This window comes from Thermobia domestica, chromosome 16 (genome assembly GCF_964235325.1).
Source record: "Thermobia domestica chromosome 16, izTheDome1.hap1.1, whole genome shotgun sequence".
Lineage (NCBI taxonomy): Eukaryota > Metazoa > Arthropoda > Insecta > Zygentoma > Lepismatidae > Thermobia > Thermobia domestica.
In genome coordinates this window covers 127,572,847-127,593,665 of record NC_137469.1, presented here as the reverse complement: position 1 = coordinate 127,593,665, position 20,819 = coordinate 127,572,847, and the positions used below count along the sequence as shown (strand labels likewise).

At 37.0% G+C, this 20,819-nt stretch overlaps 1 protein-coding gene across 3 annotated transcripts in view; it reads left to right on the top strand.

The window, feature by feature from the left end:
- The window catches only part of LOC145673403 (uncharacterized), a 501,393-nt gene that overhangs the window by 215,092 nt on the left and 265,482 nt on the right, over window positions 1-20,819 (top strand). For all 3 annotated transcript variants that reach the window (XM_081743070.1, XM_081743067.1, XM_081743068.1), the window contains exons 6-7: window positions 6,839-6,946; window positions 14,907-15,151. In XM_081743070.1, the coding sequence (XP_081599196.1) occupies window positions 6,839-6,946; window positions 14,907-15,151 (353 nt within the window). The remainder of the gene's footprint in view (window positions 1-6,838; window positions 6,947-14,906; window positions 15,152-20,819) is intronic.

Sequence of the window (20,819 nt, the reverse complement as noted above, 5' to 3'; positions counted from 1 at the left end):
TAACTCTGACTTCGAGTCGAGACTATAGCAGTTGGATACCTTGTCCCAGAAGAACAAAATACGAAAACGGATACATCCTCGATCGCAACCGTTGTGGAGATATAAGCGTGAAAATTTAGAAATTGAGCTCCATACTATACATTACAAAGTCAGATTCCGGGTCACATTTTTCGGAAACTGTCGGGTAAGGAAACTAAGTGAATACATATCAAATTTGTGTGGGGAGCCCAGCACCTTTTGAATGAACAATTTGTGTCCCCGGGGCACTCGCAAGGTCCCAGGCGGGGTCCAACTCAAAATTTGCAAATGGAGGTGGGGGTCAAGTAACATACTCTATGAAAGCTATTGTTAAATAAAAGAAGATCTCAATCGCAAGGGAACAAATCTCAACTCTCTACGATAACCCTTTGCAAACGGGCAACTGCTCAAAATGTCAATACAACCTACATCAGAAAATCTATGGCCCGCTTCTAAATCCGTTAAGTTGCGACAATTACAAAACAGAAAAACACGTTTAAACGTGCAAGCTTTGAAGTAAAGCAAACTGCTTCAGTCTCTCATAGAGTCGCACAACGAACCTTATCCAAGTATAAGTGTGACTTCGAATGACCAATGGACCATAGAATAACCATCACCATTGGATTTCGTGTTCTAGAAGAGAAAGGATACATTGTCAATCGCAACCGCCGTGGAGGGTAAGAAGTTAAAAAGGCAACAGTATGTGCTTCGCGCATCTGGACCCCAAATTCACAGATTGCACTGTGAAATTTTTATTGAAAGATTTGCTGAACGAGAAACATGATGGTAAAGACCAAAAGGAGTGACCTTGAAACTGTGAGGCAACTTGGAGAGGAGTGCGTTTGGAGAAAACTGGAATAATGGTGCAGAAATAAAATATATCGGAAGGTGCTTTTAAGAGAGAAACTGCAATAATTTGCTTTACTTCAATACCTTGCACTTTTAAACGTGCTTTTCGGTTTTGTTATTGTCGCAACTTAACGGATTTAGAAGCGTGGCCATAGATTTTCTGATTGAAATTTTGGAGGCCGCGGTGGCTCAGTGGTAGAGCGTTCACGTCTGGTGCTTGGGGTCCTGGGTTCGATCCCAGCCGCTGCCAAGTGAACTTTGTGCTGGACAAACACCATGTGCGTGTGTTTCCTCGGGGTTCTCTCGTTTCCTCCCACTTTCTTCATTCCACCATTTCATTCATTACTCATCATCGCCGTCTCCTTTAGCCTAACCGGCATAAGCGTGGGACGTAAAACTCAAAGATTTCTTTTTTATTGACATTTTGACCAGTTGCCCGTTTGCACAGGGTTATCGTAGAGAGTTGAGATTTGTTCTATCTTCTTTTATTTAACAATAGCTTTCATACAATATGCTACTTGACCCCCGGTTCCATTTGCAAATTTTGAGTTGAAACCCGCCTGGCACCCTGCGATTGCCCCAGAGACGCAAATTTTTCATTCAAAAGGTGCTGGGCTCCCCACACAAATTTGATATGTATTCGCTGAGTTTCCTTACTCGACCGTTTCCGGAAAAATCTGACCCGGAATCTGACTTTGTAATGTATAGTATGGAGCTCAATTTCTAACTTTCACGCTTATATCTTCGCAATGGTTGCGATCGAGGATGTATCCCTTTTTGTGTAATGTTCTTTTGGGACAAGGTATCCAACGGCCATAGTCTCCACTCGAAGTCAGAGTTACACTTGGATAGGCTCCCTCGTTAGATATAAATTTAGTTATAGTTATTGTGTATAAGGTTTTATGGATATCATAAAGCCTATGCTCTTGTGCTATGTAGTTGTTGTACATAAAAAGTTTGAAAAATAAAAGTGACCCAGAAGGAACATTTACCATCTACTTGAGGTGTTATCTTACGAAAGACTTCCTCTGTACCCATGGAGTTCTTTGTGTCCTATACCGACGATAAGAGATATTGATTTCGTTATTTCTCAAAATGAATTGCCTGGTGTTGTAAGGTCCGGGCTTCGTGGAGGTTATTGCAATAAAGATAGAGGACCGCGCCAAGAACAGTTGCGTGGAAATTGTTCATTAAGGAAATGACAGACTGAGAAAAAACTGTATGTGGTGTACGTAAAATCGTGTTACATTTGTAAATCCGGTAGTTTTTGGATTTAACGTACAGCAAGCGTATAACTGAAAACGGGTGTTTTATAATACTTTCTGTATAAGTATTCCAACTATACGTACTTTCCGTATGAAACAATATAGGCAGTCAGGATCTTACACACAAAAGGACGTGCTGACGAAGGTAACATACATATATGTAGGTAATATAAGGAAGACTGTTAGATATCAGACATCCTGCGGCGGCATTATGTAACATATAAGGGCAGTGCCTATGTAGCATACAGATAAAGTATGCTCCGTACTGATGTCTGTAGTAAGCAAGAGGATCCCGTATATTTGTACAATATACCGCTGTCCAGAGTACTAATTTTTCTCAGTGCACAAATGAAGAACAAAATGACTTGGAATTTTGTCGTACTATACCCGCACATAATTTACGATTCCCTCACTTGCAACCGAGGTCTTAAAAACGTTTGCAACATGCGTAAATAAAAATTTCATTTCCTGTGATATTGAAATATACGGTACGGAGACCTGTCGAACAGTCTTTAGTTTGATCTCCCAGTTTTACATATTTCTATTTCTGATTTCGAAGTTTAATTTATTTTAATTTAATTAATAGAGACTGGTAGCAGTTGATAGCATTTCTAGATTATGGCCCACATTATTCGCTGTAAAGGCAAGTCTGGCATGCTGACATCTGGATCGCACGATTACTAAACGCTCTTGCAGCACATCGTTCAAACCGCTGGACTTCCGCATATGAAGAGCAAATTTCCAGGTGATGCAGCATGTCAATCAGGTGTTTCGATCGAAAGTGGTTTTGCAGCCGCACATAAACATATAACTGCAGAGGAGCTAACAAATCTCTTGGTCTTGCTGCTTGCATCAAGCACTGGCCAATCGATACTATTTTGGTTTCACTGTCTTTTCCGATAAAAAGTGTGGCACAAAATACCTGAAGGATGGGTGGAAGGTACTGAAGGGATTCCTGAATGGTGAAATCACTGGGTGAGGGATGTATATCACTTCCAGTTTTTAGTTTAGATTTGATGTTGGTTTTGGTCAGTCGAGCTGCGGTTTCTATTATTCTATTTTTTTCATTTTCTTCATCATACGTTTGTGGTGAATCATGGTATGCCCGCAGAATATGATTGGCTGTTTTACGAAGTGTAATGATGTCGTATTTTCCACTGTCACTTGAAATTATAATTTTATCGCCGAAATGCTCAATTAGTTGACACTTCATGTGCAGTGTGATCAGTCCCTTCAAGAGATGTACCCATTTTTGTTAAAGTTCTCCCACAGTTAGTTGCTCATCATCGCGCTCTTCCACAAAACTGCAAATACGGTGAAATGGTCGGTTTCGCTCATCATTTGTGGGACGGCCAGTCCGGAACTTTTTTGACGCTGACTTATTGGCGCAGTATTGTTGAATAATTGCTTTACCTGTTCGAAAGTTGATACTACATGATCTGTGATAGATACAATCTGTTGCATGAAGGTCAGATGATAAGTACTCAGTTCGACCTCGGTCAATTTGTGACCAGGTTTCTTTTCGTTCATCGCAGCACTGTAAAATGCTGTCTAGCAATGCTTGTGTTTTCACTCGCACATCTTATGTTTTCAACACGTGACGGTCATCTAATAAGACAGACGTTCTGCAACAGAGGTAGTAACTGTCTCTGTTGAAGGATCCATCCGACAAGCGAGTAACTCGTTTCTTAATTGACGATGACGATTTTTAAAGGGCAATCGCATATCTTTTGTCAGTGTAATACTTGCAACAAGAGACATACCACCATACATGCAGCGGCGACAATATTACTACCGCAAGCTTTGCTGATATTGTTCGCTCCTTCAGCTCGCTTTTCTTGAAGTGTGATAAAGTTATCGTCAGGATCGAGGCTTCTGCAGATGGGGACTCAGTCATGGTCCTTCAATGTATAGGCTCAACAAGAAAAATAGCGTATTCCTGCCAAACACAAAAACCGCCATCGTCAAAACATCTTCAACACTCACCTTTGAGAAACACAGGACAGAAGTGTGAAAACAATTCAAGAATTATGAAAATTGACACCCAAGTATACAATGTTAGCATTCACTAGCCTTTGTTAACGCAGTAAAACAACATTATAGAACACCTAAAGTAAATGTAACATCCTTCTTTGCTCATTAAATTGAATTATTCTGGGACATTTAGCCCAGGTAATTTTCCATGTTCCCCTGCTTGGATGGTGTTGGATTTTGGATATAGTGCTCAGGGGATGGCCTGGTGTTCATTACAGGTTAGAAGCCTTAGGTTGTAATTTTGCCCAAGTTGATCTATTTTTGACCTATCTTGATTGGCCTAATCTCAAAACGTTACTTTGATTAAAATGTATCCGTTGAGGAGGAAAGGGTTAGAGGTTTTTGCGAAAATAATAATAATTCAGGACACACCAAGTCAGGAGAATAAAACTTGGAAGCCCTATATAAACTCCTCTTTAAAAACAATTGAACACATTTTCCAATGTTTTCAATATTCTGCTTCTAAGAGAATATTTTCTGTAATATTTTAATTTCATCGGTTGGCAGTCATAATGATCGGCCTGCAGGAGGATTCTTGGAACTAGTTTTTAGCTGATTTTTCGCATCCATAATTCATTGGTCAACAGCTGATGAATGTTAGTGTAACTAAAATTTAACTGTTCCGATCATTCGGACTGTCAGCCGATGACAGGAACTCATAAAACTCGGACTCTTTCGACATTTACATTAGTTCTTGCAGCAGAGAACCTTTCACTGCAAGGTTCATCTTCAATTGACTGTCTTTCTTCTCCAAATGCCTTAAAGCAACGAAATACCTCATCCGTTGACTAAACACTGTCTCGGATGGATTGGCGAAGTTTTGCCAAAGCTTTCGTTGCACTGTCCAAGTCTGAAACAAAACATAATCGCATACCGTTGCTCGATATTCGTGGGGGCCGCGGTGACTCAGTGGTAGAGCGTTCACCTCTGGTGCTAGGGGTCTCGGGTTCAAACCCTGCTCCCGCCAAGTGAATTTTGTGGTGGACAAACACCATGTGCGTAGGTTTTCTCGGGGTTCTCCCGTTTCCTCCCACTTTCTTCATTCCACCATTTCATTCATTACTCATTATCACCGTCTCTTTTAGCCTAACCGGCATAACCGTGGGACGTAAAACTCAAAATTTCATTTCATTTCATTTCATTCGATATTCGTGTCACTCACTGTCAGAACGTACAAGCAAAACCTGCTTCACTAAAGCAATTGCTACGGATAATCAACGTGCACTAGCGAGTTTTCACTTTTGCGAATGGTATATCACATATTCATCCTTTTCCTCTCCAACTCCCACTTCACAAACGTTTTCGGCTCTTGCGCAGTGTTCCCAGTCTCATTATTTTATTTACACATCTTGTACGTATATTTCAAATGAAGAATGGAAGTCTTGTACCGAAATACACGAATACCAAACTTTTCTATCTCCAAGTCGAGGTTAACGAACATCACATATGAAGAAGATGCTAAAGTTATTCTGGAGGAGCTACTTCAACAGCTTCAAGACCACCATTCGCCACCAAAATTTAAAAACTACAATACCATATATCAACGGTAAAGGACGACACTAATTTATTTACCAAGTTTTTGATCATTATTAAATTGATTGGAGAGTTACAGAGCAAAAATACAGATTGACCTATTAAAGACCAGTTAGAAAAATCAAGCAATGGTACTCTTGCCTCGATCATGATAAATGAGATTGAGAACTGGAGAAAACTACTGATCAGGAAGTACAACCAACTTTTTTGTAAGTATAAATTACTATTTGTAGGAGACCTCAGAATACACGACAGCATTACAACAAGCAGGAAATACTCAAACCAAACAAAAAGAAGATGAGGACTGGAAGACAGCCCATAGGAAGATACCTCAGAGCTCCAAATCAATCAACCAGGGATAACCCCACAAACTAGAGAGAGGAGCCACGTTATCTAACAAGTAATGTTGATGCTATTCTATTGCAAACAAAGAAACAAGCAAAAGACATTTCAATGATTTCAACGTTTGGGGGAAGTGATAAACCGAGTAGTTAGACATACGCCTGCCCAACATCCTTCAAAGAGCAAGAGTGAGTTTACCCAACATACGTCTACACTGTGGAACGCTTATTCTTCAATGATGCAGTGACAGTTGCGTATTTAACTCAGTATCTTCAATTCTACACTTCAAATACTACTAGAACAAATTCGAGATAGAGGTTATAGATTAACCTGGAAATTACATAATTAATTAACGTATACTCTGCGCACTTTGAATTATCAAAAATAACCTTTACCTTATACATATTTAGTAATAATTTTATCCATACAAACTTAAGGATTGATTACACGACCAGTATTCTTGGTACTACTTCTTATTCATACTATTCTAACTGTAAAATTTCATTATAATTTGAAAGTTTCGTGGTGTCTGCCGAAAATTTCTTTAGATACTTCAATACACCTATTAAAATTATTTACAATATCTCATAGAACACATGCATCAGCAGCTACACAGAGTCATTATAACAACCATAAATATTATAAGTATATGTGTATTACAATAAATCACATCAATTTCCGCCTCTATCTTTATCCCAACATTTCCAATATCAAAGAAAGTGAGGCACTGTTTTTTAATATTTACTTGGAAGTCTGTGGAAGCATTTGATTAAGATGACTACTTGATTACATTTCAGAACCTAATGCTGGAATTGATTACTTCAAAAATTTTAAGAAATTCCAAGACTGGACGTCTGATGATGGTTGGACAATAGTGAATGGTATTGACATTCAAAATTTACCAGGTTTGTATTTCTGTAGTAAGTAAATGAACTATTATAAGTAATATGTATGTATGTTAGTTCATTAGTTACTCGATTGTAAAGGTGGTTTATTTGGTATTGACGATTGATGTTAATTTTCATAGTAGTACTTAAATAATAGCATGTAAACAGTCAACACAAAAGTTTCTCGCCCCGGATTGGTATAATTTAATTTGATCGTGTCCAGTAACAGCATTTCTGCTGGTATCACAAGCGCCTGGACAAATGCGACCCAATTTATACCTAACATTTCAACCAGGAGACGACGGTTTGTAAGTCTGTGGAGGACTGAAACAAGCTTTAGCTGTGAAGTTGATGCATGGGTAATGTCGACAATTTAAGATTAATCTTTATTGTTTAGAGCATGTTTTCCCATGAATTCCATATATCAATGACATAATTCGTTGAATGTATAAAATATTATTTCACTACATACTGCATAAGAGAAGAAAGAAAAGAGCACTAATCATACATGAGTTAGAAAATAGTTTAAATTAGCAAAAACTATCAAATCTGAAACAATTGAATTAAACAAATTTTCAATCTCTCTTTCTATGAATGGACATACTCTAATTCCACCATTTGAACATCTTCCAACTCAATAAGAGAAGATCTTGCATATCATATTAAGTATGGATTGAAACAGAAATTGAAGCATCTTGAAAATTTCGGACCTGCGAGAATTTGAAGCCGGGGCACTTGGATAAGAGTCCAACGCTCAAACAACTTACCCACGCCGATCACTTATTTGATGTTGTACAAAAACTGTTAGCTAGTTGAAAACCTTTCATATAAGACTAGTCCAATTACTAAGACCTGTATGAAAATTAGGTTAAAGAATTAGATGTCTGGGCATTCAACATCTGTCGCCATGCTAGCCCATCACGTACGAGAGATGACGTCAGTCAGTGATCACATTGCCTGGGAAATTGGCGAGGAAGAAAGAAATGAGGAGAGAAGGAAGCGGCCTGGACCATTATGTGAAGTATCATTCCGGCTTTTGAGTGGTGTGAATGAGGAAAACCCAGAGAAACCTCACTACGGATGTTTGGCCTTAAAAAATGATTACACTTTTTGACCAAATGTTCCCATCGGGAATCGAACCCGTTGACTGCTCGCACTAAAGGCGAGAGTTTTAGCAACTGCCTGTATGAAGAGATTATCATTGATTGAGTTAGCAATCATTTCCTTCTTAGTCTCGGAATTTTCTCAAGTTGAGGTTGAGGTTATAGTGATAGAACGTATAAGCTTCTGTCCTACCGGAAGGCTCTTTTGGAAGGACTTCTGTACACGAGCAGCCGTCCTGCCGGCAGAACACACCTCGTCAATGAAAAGAATGTGAGTTTGTCCTTCCAGAAGGATGGAAACCTTCCAGTAGTAAGCATTTTAAAATATACAATAAACAATATAAGAGTAGGTTTAGTATTTCCCAGTGTTCACCACCGTTCGCTCTACTACACACATTATTGGTGTTTGGTGGATGAAAATAAGGAGCGTAAACATACACACATTTACAAAACACATCACTATTAAAAACTAACAGTCGAACTGACATGATTCGTTTTTTACGCTAAAACTAGAATTCATGCTCTTTCCACAAACAGAACTTTCCGTCCTACTGGACATACACAAAGTACTCTAATTTTTAGATAAACATTGGAGGACTTTTAGAATGTTACTTCCTGCCGGAAGGACGTTGTACATTCTAAGATTAATGTTGGCCCTGCAGCCTAGGAAGAAGAAAAGATGGCAAACATTTTTCAATTCCTTAAATTGTATCAAGACGTGAAGGAATATTACATAGATTCTAAGATATTTTAAAGTAAAATAATCTTAGCAAACGTATGTCCTTCGTAACTAGTACTGCAGTTTAATTTCTCAACTTCATATGAAGGAATTCTATTGCAGTGGTATCGAACTAAACTGCCAAGTGATAGATGCAGATTTTCCTTCTCAAATTTTAATGTTGAGGTAATTATTTTTCTGATTATATTATTGCTTTGTTATTATTAACGACATTTCAACCCCCAATATTTCACGGATTAAAACTGTTTTTGCATTAGTTATTGTAACGTAAAGTAAAATATGATTTGTGCGAGAACTACGTGTATAGTCTGACTAGAGCATTTTACACTAAAGTCAAGCCAGTGGAGAAATACCATTGGAGTGGGGTGAATGTGTTTCCTACATCTTTAGAAAATATAACTCTTTTTGTTGTATTTCTGAGCGTATGGGATTTTGGGTAAGTATGCTCATATATTCTCAATATATTGAAGCACTTTAAATAAAATAGGCTGTTAGTTAATGTAGAAAGTAGTCTAATCAAAAGTAATGTGATCGAAACTATATATATATATATATATATATATATATATATATATATATATATATATATATATATATATATATATATATATATATATGCCTATAACTAATATATGCCTTTTATTATCACCTTATGGTTTATAAACCATAAAATAAGCTTGTGCTAGTGTGCTGGTGCAGTTACCATCAGTAAGAGTAATGAAAGTGGTGAATTCTGAAATTGAGTGAAGTTTCCATTAAGAAACAACTGAAAGTAATTGCTTACATTTTTGTCGTCCAAATTAGAACGAAAACTATATACTTGTCAGCTGAAGCGAAATAGCGGATCTAGAGGAGAGCGTGGGTGATTGCTTCCTCTTAATGCAAAATAGAACTCTTTTTGTGTTATTTCAATGGCACAAGCCGGGAAGAGTATTGTTTGTTAACATGCTAGACTAATAAACCGTTCCCAGCGTACTGTTGCCACAATCTACCTAATATTCCCAAACGTTATAGCCAGGAACATTTTGCGCTTCCACCGCTTTTCCATACTTTTGCAGAAAAATAAAGAGAGATAAATTATAAGAATTATTCAAAACGTTTCTTTTTGATTATACAGCCTTCGCCATAGCGCCAAAGTGAATGAATATAAACCTATCCAAAATGGCCAAACAGTCTATATATCGAGAAAATAAAAACAAACGACTACAAATTGGTTTATGTTGAGGTTTTACGCAAGTTGTAGATTATACAGAGGTTTTATACGACTGACCATAGGGGAGAAAAGTACCGTAAGTGATGGAATAGCATTGGAACCTTGGTGCTGTAAACTGGAAGTGGGTGAATGATTGCCAGTTAATGGAGTTGTTCCGTTGCCATATATAAATTCAGATGACAGTAAAATAGTGTTTGTTATATATTTTACGAAATTCTTATTCGGACGGAAGAACACATCCAGCGGTTGTATGAGTGACGTGCAACCATCAGGGTTAAGGAGTCGAGTAAGTTCAACATTGTCCGGTTTCTGCAGCAACTCTTCGTCTTTATTGGATCTCCATGAATCAATGAGGAGTAGCAGATTTGTTTGCTTCATAGAAAGCCAGAAAACGTCAGTCATAAACTCTTTCAGGTTGTCCTTGGTCTCAAAATGTATTGGACACTATTGATTTCAATAGACGGTGTGCGTCAAGAGCCCTATGTCACATGAACCCTTTCCCTTATATTCTTCTTGTGCTAATTTCAACATGGCTGCTTTTCAGATGTCCCCTATGATTCACATTAGTTCTATTCAGTGGAGATCTACATGCATTCCTCATATACAACATTTGGCCTTAATCCCTCTACTCATTTCAAAATTTTCTACGTACTATCTTTGCACTTTGTCCTCATTTATCTCCTACTCTGTATACGGTCTGCTACTAAACACAGTCTTTCTCTCTGTTTCTTTTTTGGTGCTGAACCCAGTGCTGGCAATCATTTTCAGTAAATGAATTCACTAAATCGGAATGGTCCCTTGTTAGATTTAAACAACGCGTACAGTTTCAACTCAGAAAGCGCATATGAACTATATTTTTTCCACGAAGGAGAGCAATGTGCCTCTTTTACAGTGAATTCACCGATATGAAGCCTCAGAAGTCCCTCCCCGTTTTCTTCAAACGACAGGTGTGCAGTGTGCTGTGTAGGGCTTTCTTCGTTGTTTTGTGGAATCTAACCTACTACAAGCACTTTACGAATATGTGGAAAGATGAGACACATTAATTGATAGACACATACTGTAGACCTGAACAAGATAACATGCTTAAATGCAAATTCCAATGCACACTTTTCGAGAAATTCATTAAAGCTAATTTTTATGACGCTAAACGTGTGTCAATAATAATTGGCAGGTTTTATTCTGCTGGAATAGATTGTTCATTTGTGTACTGTATAGGCAGAAATGTCATTAAAATGCTTGAAAAAATTACACTGTAAACTACAAGATTTATCAATTTTAACGGTGACACACATAATAATAACTATAATTCATATGTTGTTAGGAGTTAAATACATTACTTGTAATTATTGAAGAATCAGATGGTAAGAGAGAGAGAGAGAGGCAGAGATGAACTAGATTAAAATACATTTCTTTACATATATATTTATTTCTTCTTAAAATAAATATATATTACGTAGCCATGCATTACTTCAATTTAGCATTATTATATATACACAAGGTGTTATAAAAATATGTCACATTGCTGTGGGAACAGATTCCTCACATCAAAATATGAAAAAAAATGTTTATAATGATCTGTGCTGAAAAGTGTGCGAAAAGCTGATCTAGAAAAAGGAAAAGGAAGAAAAGGGTAGCTATAGGCTTTGCGAAGATTGTGTGTTGAGGTGTGAGTATAGTGGTAAGTTAAGAGAACGAAGTGACACATCAGATTTGCAAAGATGACGTGGCATAGTAACGCTATCCTTGTTCGCAGAAATCCTCCTATTTAAAGTCAGTTGTCGAATATAAGTTAACAACAATTACTAAAGTAATATTACTATCTAATAAAATATGTGATTAGTGAAAATTTGATATTCAGTGTTTTTGTCGCGTCCGTACGGACACGTCCATGTAAAAAGTGTGGGAGGCCAAGCATTTAGCCAACTCTCACAGTTCATGCATCACTAGATATTCTCAGAGTCGGACATGCAGTGATAGTTGTCCGATAGTGGAAAATTTTATCAATGTGTAAGCTGGCTACGAGAAATTAATTTCTCAAAATAGGTTATTGGACAATGCTTTTGATACAAAATTGTAAAGCTAAATGTAATTCAACGATGAAAACAGTTGAAAGATTACAAACGTAAAACTATAACTTGAAGAAGACAAAGCATCTAGTGGTATGCAGAAAATTTCCCAAGTGATGCACGAAGTTCTAAATGATGGATTTTCGAGAACTAGAAGTGAATATTACCGTAATAATTTCATCTTCTGAATTACCGCATTCACAGCCCCGGTTTGGCTGATTTTGGGGCAATCTACGTAATTATGTAATATAAACGTGTTGTTAAAGTGTGGACACAATTGTATACTATTTCAGGTATGTCTTTTATTACTCAAATAAAATTAACAGAAGGAAGAAGTGATTTTCAATTATTTACATTCAGTAGAACTTGGCTTGCTAAACAGGTTGCATGGTAAATATAACAATAAATGGGTCAGTAGATTAACATAAACATTAACCATGCTTACTACGATCTAACTAACCATTAGACCGTCTAACGGTTGTAGTCTTCCGAATCTTGATATTAGCGTGTTGGGTTGACTCTTAAGGACTTTTTCACACAGCGAGGACCTGCATGGTGTGGTCGTCCTCTCTTCCTACTATTAGTCCAAGGCTAATTGGTAGGACCAGAAAGAGGAGCTGAGCACTGCCAGTATTTACCGAGTGATGACTAGTTGCCTGAATGATCTGGACGATAGAAACCCAATACACTAATACATCAAGTAAATGAATTAGTGATAGTGGTTAGCGCATAGTAAATGATAGTGGTTAGCGCTTTGGAGTCATACCCAGGTAGCCCGGACTCGAATCCTCGCAAGTCCAAAATTTTTAAGATGATTCAGTTTCAAATTTAGTCCATACTCAGTGTGATATGCAGTATCTTTTCTTGTGCAGAAGGAAAGCAATGTCGATGACGAGTAATAATTTAAACTATTTTGTAACTCATGTATGATCAGAGATCTTCTCACGTGTAATACGTAGTTAAATAATACATTAGAGACAAAACCAATTAAATTTTCATTGACATGTGACTCGCATTGGACAACCTGCTCCAAACAAAAGAGAATAACTTTAAATTGGAGACATTTCCACTGCATCAACTACATAGCGAAAGTTTGTTTCAGCCGTGCACAAGCTTTCCAACTATCATCTTGTGGTTGAAAATTAAAGTATAAATTGAATTGCATCTGTCCAGGAGTTTCTGACACCAGTCAGAGTACCACACCTGGCTTATTGGAATTATAGCAGTCCAGGTTTAGAGAATTTGCTGTTAACTGTACATAATTAATGTGATGGGTAGAATTGATAGTGTTATCTGTAACTAAACTATATCCTTGAATCGATATTAAAAGTTAATTGATCCAAAGATTCTATTAAATGTGTTATTTTAAACAGTTTAAACTTTCAGACTTGTGTGATTAAGAGCGTGGTAGGCAGAGCTCTCCCAGGATTCCAGATCTCAGTTACTGTCATTTCGCAACTACAGGACTACAACACTCATAGTCCTGATATTTTGAAATTGGATAATAATCCCATAATAAGAATACGAATAAAGCTATATAAATATTTTTAGTATCACCAGAAAAAATGTTGTTGGTCCTATTAGAGAATAGCATCGCTTTCAGCAGCAAGGCTATATAAGACATGGATCTACAGCATAACATGAATCGGAACGAAATAAGGTCCTACCGGGAATCTAACCCAGGTGTTTCCGGACCAACACCGGAAAGAAACATATCACCATACAACCAACTGTAGACGACAATAGAATATTTAAATTTTTCTGAACTGAAGTCCCTTCAGTGTACGCTGAACACCATTGCTCAGTATTGACTACAAGACTTCAAGACATCTACATGTACTTTTTAACTGTAATTCATATCCGTGTCTCACTGGGTTGAAGTATGAAATAATCATTCAGTGTTTTCAAACATCAAATTGTCAAATATTTTGAAACCTTCTTTTAGGATGCAATATTCCAGGTGAAGCTGACTTTCGTATCAGTGTAAATTATTAGTGTCAAAATATACATACGTGAATTTGAAAATACAATGCTTATGTAGAACATTACCATGATTCTTTTAAGTTTAATGCGTTCTGTGTCGTAGTGAGAAAAATGATTAGTATCTTTTCCAAGCTAGTTAAGTATGCAGTTTAAAAACATACAAATACCTATGCAATATTGTTTTGACGGGTTGATAACACTTATTGTGAAAGCAAATTTGTGTCTGTTACAGTACTGGCATGTTTGTGTTCGAAATTGACAAATGTCAAATGACATTCTTATTTAAATATTTGTGCAATATCTCTTTATCAAAGTAGCACTGCAATTACGTCACGAACCCATGTCAACGCCAAAAAGTATATGTTATAGATTGGAATCGACCAAAGGACAGTTTAATAGTAAATATGCCACAGTTGTCATATGTAAATTTTTTCAGTTTATGGACTTAATAACATAATACTATTGATTATATTTGGCATTTGTTTCTTTTCAGAAGAAAAAGTAGTTGCAAAAGTAATGTTAAAATGCTAACTTCCACAACTTTTATTAGTTCTACACTTTTGTACAAGACAAGATTGCAGAAGTTACGTATCTTTGTCGCTTTGAACTTGTTCTCCTAATTACATTATGTAACTCTACTAGTAATGGAGGTTTTGCATGGAAGATTAATGCATATTATTTTAGATACTCTTCTGAACACGATTATCCGTATATTTAATAAACTGAAAAATTGTTGAAGTAATTATGATTGAGTCCATTGTCTAGTTTTAGTAACAATCCAATAATTGGTTATTAACTTTTTTCTTTAGAACTTGCAGAATATAGAAGTAAACGTCGTAATACTAATAATATATTCATTTTGTAATAACTGCAGAAACTTTAATGAAGCAAAAGATAAATTCATCATATGTCTGGCAAGAGTTTTCGGAGGAGGTCTCCATCAAGTTTAAACCAACATCTTACTCTGAACCGTCAATCATCTGTGTGGCCAAAGAGGAGAAATTATTTAGTAGATATTGCATATTTCTAATAGACTTAAAAGAAAGGCTTTCCACTTTTGATCTATGTAAAACGAAAGAGACGGATCCTACAAAATGTGATTCGATACAAACTATACAAGTAAGTTTGTAAAGTGTGTATTATCATTATTTATGCTTCGTTATTTTGTTTAAGGTAATTTGATACTAAAAAGCAAACATGAACCTTTAGTGGGCACGTTGCCTCACTGCGTGCGGCTTTGTTGGTATGTGTATATTGCAGAAAAGACATTTGACGGGAGTGTTTATCAGCTTAAGTATTCCTAGTTTATAATACTCCCGCCGAATTTCTTCTGTTTTAACCACTTTCCACGTACAAAGTCATAAGTATCTAGCGATATAGATATGTTCTTTTACATCTTGCATATAGGGCTAGTGCACCGCGCGCCTGGCCTTGTGACTAAAAAAAAGTGCGCCCGTCGGAAAGTTAAAGAAAATGTTTATTATTATTATTATTATTATTATTATTATTATTATTATTGTTATTATTATTATTATTATTATTATTATTATTATTATTATTATTAATAATAATAATAATATTATTGCAAAGTCGAGACTTGGCTACATATTTTATACTTTATGAATTTTCTGATTTGATTCCACGCCTTTTTGTTGAATAAATAACACACTCCACTTTGGGGAGTTGGTGGAGGGAAATATTATTCTGTTGCTTTTCATTTGTTTACTTGCACTACACCAAGCCTGGATACTACATTTCACCTTTCTATATTTACGGGAAGTACCCTAAAGGTTGTGATGATCATAAGAGAATAAGTGAATAAGTGATGAGATCAATGAACTTTGTGTATTAACTACATTTCAAATATCAGGTTGGCAGAAAAGTCATGACGTATTTCGGTAAAACATGACAAAACATGGTTTGTGGATATACCAGTTATTCGGATCATGCAATAGTTTGTCGTGAACAGCTAAGATGTTGAGCGTTTTGTGTAGTAGTATTTCTCTTTGTTTGGTTTGGTTTTACAGATTTGATCAGAGATAGCGTGGGTCAATGACAACTTGACTCACCGCCCATCGCGACCCACTCTGACCCATGATACACCACCCATTTTGGCCCACTCCGACCCACCTCCCACCATAAACCACTGACCCACCAAAACACATCATCAACTGTGACACATGATCAACGTCCTCTTTTCTACCGACTAAAGAGTTTATACTTGTAATAAAACCAGGTTGTCAAATTATAGATAATCGGAGTTTGAATTTCTACGGCCAATCCCTCAAGCACCGCTCTGTTACAATAATGATGGATCTTACCTTTACGGTATAAAATGGTAAAGTGTTTGTCAGGGGCAAACTTACGATGAATTTCAATTAAAGTATCATGGTCTAATTATTTCCTTGTTTGAATTATCAATACTTCTCAGTGGAAAAGCGGATCAAATTTGAAACTCCCAAATCAAGGTACGTAGACCAATATACAGAAGCTTACATTACAAATTTTATGTGTATTTTTTTTCACAACTTTATGTTTTGATTGCCCTGTGCTCTAAGCGCTCTATATAATAAACAAGCTTTTAGCAATTATTATAAAGCTCATGGTAAGCATATATGGATATATGATGCGAAGCACTGTATTTTTTGTTGAGTGGAGTTGATTTTGAAATTAACGTCCCATTCAGCAGCGAGGCTATATGAAAATGGACCTACCCCATGCCGTAAACGTCGCCAACACCTAGTGGCCCACTTGCGGATAAACGTCGATCATAAATATAGAGACGAGTCGAAGGATTGCCGCTAGTGTCCTACTGCCGGCAGAGTTTCGTCGAGTCGAAACAGATATCTCGTGTCGGGTTGTTGAAGTTACCACCGTGTCGCAGCGAGGACTTCGTATTGGTCCGCGCTGATTCGATTCGTCGCGTAGAATCGTGAATGGACCAACACGAACTATCACCAGTCATGTGCATGCGTTTATTATTATATATTATTTTTTCCTGACGAATTGTTCCTAAAGTGAGCTCCGGGGTTCAAGAATAACCTCTGCCTCAACATCATGAAGTGAAAAATCTTCAGTGCGATAATTGTATGAATTTAGATGGCAACTGTCGTCGATCATTAGAAAGTGAGTATGTGAGAACTATGAAATAAAGTAAATAGACACGCGTCATTTTGTTATAAAATTACACGGCAAACGCATTTTATCTTTTCGCAAACAGTTATCGTCTCATATATACGGTTAAAAGAGCACTCTGATTGACCAAATTAAAATATATCAACGATTTATCCCTTTACAAGCGACGTCTCCTTCTTTGCCTCCGTGGCGAAGTTGGAAGAACACCAGTCCAGTAATCATAAGGTTGGTCGTTCGAGCCTTCTCCGGGGTACTCTTCTGGTACTTTTTCAAAGTGTATATAGACACACCTTAATGTAAACAAATCACACATATAGAAGATTTAACATATTTTGGGGGAGTAATTTTGTGGTTCGTTGGCGTTTTGTCACGTCAGAAGATGCTGTCTACAATGCAGTGAGCCGAGAGGGCGGTACGTCAGAGTGCGTCATAGTGAGTGATGGGTCACGGTGGGTGGTGTGTTGCACTGGGTCACGGTGGATGATAGGTCGTAGTGGGTAACATACTGTAGACCCACGACCCACTGACCCACTCCAACTCTGGATTAGACATCACATAGAAAATTGAAGGCCAAAAATTACATGTTCACCACATTTTATTGTTTTACTTCAGGCAAGAGAAGAACGCGCGAATAGTGTTTGTGATTTTTACTGTCCTTAATTTTTGTGTGTTTTTGTCCCTCTTCTTAAAGAGTTAGTGGAAAAACTGTAAAAGTGAGTAAAACGCGTAAAAATAGGAAACAAGGTACTGAGGAAGGTTCGTTAAATTAATTATTTTTTAAAAAATAATCCGGTGTCCTGAAACACCAGATGCAAATCAATATAAGTATCTGTCAATTGCCGTGCCGTGAAAACTCAGGGCCCGAGGCGAGAGCATATGGCAGCGCCTCCGTACATATGAGTTGTCAATTTAAAGTTGACTTTTCTGGACTATTCTTTCTGCATAATACTTTACTATTTTATCATGACTGAAATCAAAAAGTTTGAGCATTATTACACTAGAAACGTAAAAGTGTGTAATCTCTGAATTCACTACAGCTCCATTTTTTCCTTCTCCTAGAATAGTGATGTTTTAGAGTAGTAGCTTAAGCGTTAGTTTCGTAATGTTGGGGAGGCGAGTTCGATTCCGGGTGTGGCAAATCAGTAAATTTTTACAATCTACAAACCTGATACTTCTGATTTATACTAACATGAATAATATTCAATTTCTCTGGCTGTAAGAGTTGATACGACCTCCTTCACAGGTGAAATGACAACAACACAAAATTACATCATCTGTATCAACTTCATTCGTAACCATCTGGCAAGTAACATGTCTGGACAAGAATTGATGAATACATAAGGGCTAAACACGTCCTTACTGCTGTACTATGGCCAAAAATGAGTTCCAAGGAATTGTTCGTAGCTGCGCACAAATTGCAAATTGTGATCGAACTTACAACGCTAGTCACGGGAATAGTCACATCAATTTTCTACCTAGAAGAAAGGCGAAACAAAATGCATTACTGTTATCAGCTAACAAATCTTTATATTCCATTTCTCGTGGTCATAAAATGATAATTCTATCTGTAAATCCATAAACGTAGTAATATTATTGCGTTCATGTGTAAACCTAAGAAACATCTGACACATTCTATATGTTTTCTGTTCCTATGAATACCTTCGAATATGTTACTTTTTCTTTCCATTGTGGTAATAATAATAATAATAATAATAATAATAATAATAATAATAATAATAATAATAATAATAATAATAATAATAATAATAATAATAATAAAGGAATGACATAATTACAACACCAATTACATAAACATTATCTTCCCATTCAGAAAAAATAATAATTCCTACGACGGAATTTGAACCCAGGTAGCTGCAATGGCAGTTTCCTGCGTTCACAATTTCTTTTAAACAAATCGCCCCAACCGGAGTGTTGTTCGCCACTGGCACCTTATGTCCTTTCGACGTATTCCAAACACTACAGGAACTCGAACACAGAAATACTGAGGACAGTTAAAGTTCCGACTTTGCTCTTCAGAGGAATTCGAACCCCTAGTGGATTGCGCCTCATGATCAGCAGCCTTATGATCAAGTGGCCTCAATTTGCCACAAATTCCTCATATGAACATAATAAAATAAACTAGTAGTTAAGGGACATAAACATAGAACTGTGTATTTCTACACGTGTTGATGCAATTTAAAGAATGTGAAAATAATTTCTGTCGTCTTTTCTTCTTTTGGAAATTAGAAGTTATGTAAAAGACGAAATGTAATGTAAATCGGGACAATCCCTGCAACCGATGACCAGCGCCGTAACTTAGATTTTTCTGAGGGGAACAAGCATTAATAAGCTTATTTGGCCCCCGTAGAGGAAGTTGTTCTTCTAATTCTTGAGTCCCCTCTTTCCAAGTTTCTCTTCATCTTTATTGTCCTCCCGGAGCCTGTGGGCCCTCCCGCACGGCATGGTCTGCGGTTCGGTTAGTTACTTTCTGGGCCCATTCCATAGATGACAAAATTATTAAGGAGACAATATTGATAAATCTCAAAGCCATACTAATAAATATTATTTCTATAGCTCCTAATAGTAGACAATTTTTACTGAAATGGGTCCAAGAGCCATCTTTGTTCTATTTACTTTTTGTGTGCTGTTTTGTTTATGTAATGTAGTGACTCTATTTGATGCTTCATTTCTAATTTCATGTTCCTATCGTTTTACGGGTACATATATAACTACTTAAATCTAAATTACACATGCAAAAACTTAGAAGGAGGAAGAGAGATAACAGAATGTCTCAAAGCACATGAAGTATTTGGGGCTTCTCCACCACTCTTCAAAGGATTGAAGAGAAAACAAAACAAGTCTTGCGAATGAGGAAGAAATGAAACTAATTTTTTGAGTAGCGTAATACAGAGAGGGTGGGGGAGGGGTAGCGGTGGTGAAAATGATTAAAAAAACTTAAATGAAAACTTATAAAGAAGAAACCAGTATATCCACCATTTTCCGGGAGAGAGAGAGGAACAATTACTGAGAAAAGACTAGCATCTCCGCCATTTTACGGGGGGATAGAGGAACAATTACTGAGAACAGACCAGCATCTCCGCATTTTTACGGAGCGGAACAGAATACAGTATGAATTACTAAGCATTTCTACCATTTTACGGGGGTAAAAACAGAAAGAAATCAGCATCTCCACCATTTTACGGGTGCTTAATTTGAAAAGAATTTTCAAAGAAAGCTGTGTCGTCAAAGAGAGATTCTCGGGATGTTTCTCAATGGTAGAACAGGCCCTGGGACCGGACGACACCTGATTTTAAGAGAAATGAAGGTGAGAATTTTAGCTTTTTTGGAGACAGCGAGTGTGGGTAGGTGAAGGTGAGAAAGACAAAGGAAAAAATCAGATGTCACAGTACATGTAGCTTCATCTTCTCTGCTGGGCTTCCTAATATCCTCCTGTTGTTCGTCCGGTGTTCTGTATGTCGATAACCGAATTATAGACTGTTCGATTCGTTTTTTAAGTTACTCTCGGAGTTCCTAATTGACTGCCATGCACTCCCCGGACCGACTCCGTTGACAGTCTTTCGACAACTTCGCGACTAAGTCCAAAGATGACTCCGAAGACCAACTCTCGACAGACTCTGGAGACTAACTTCGA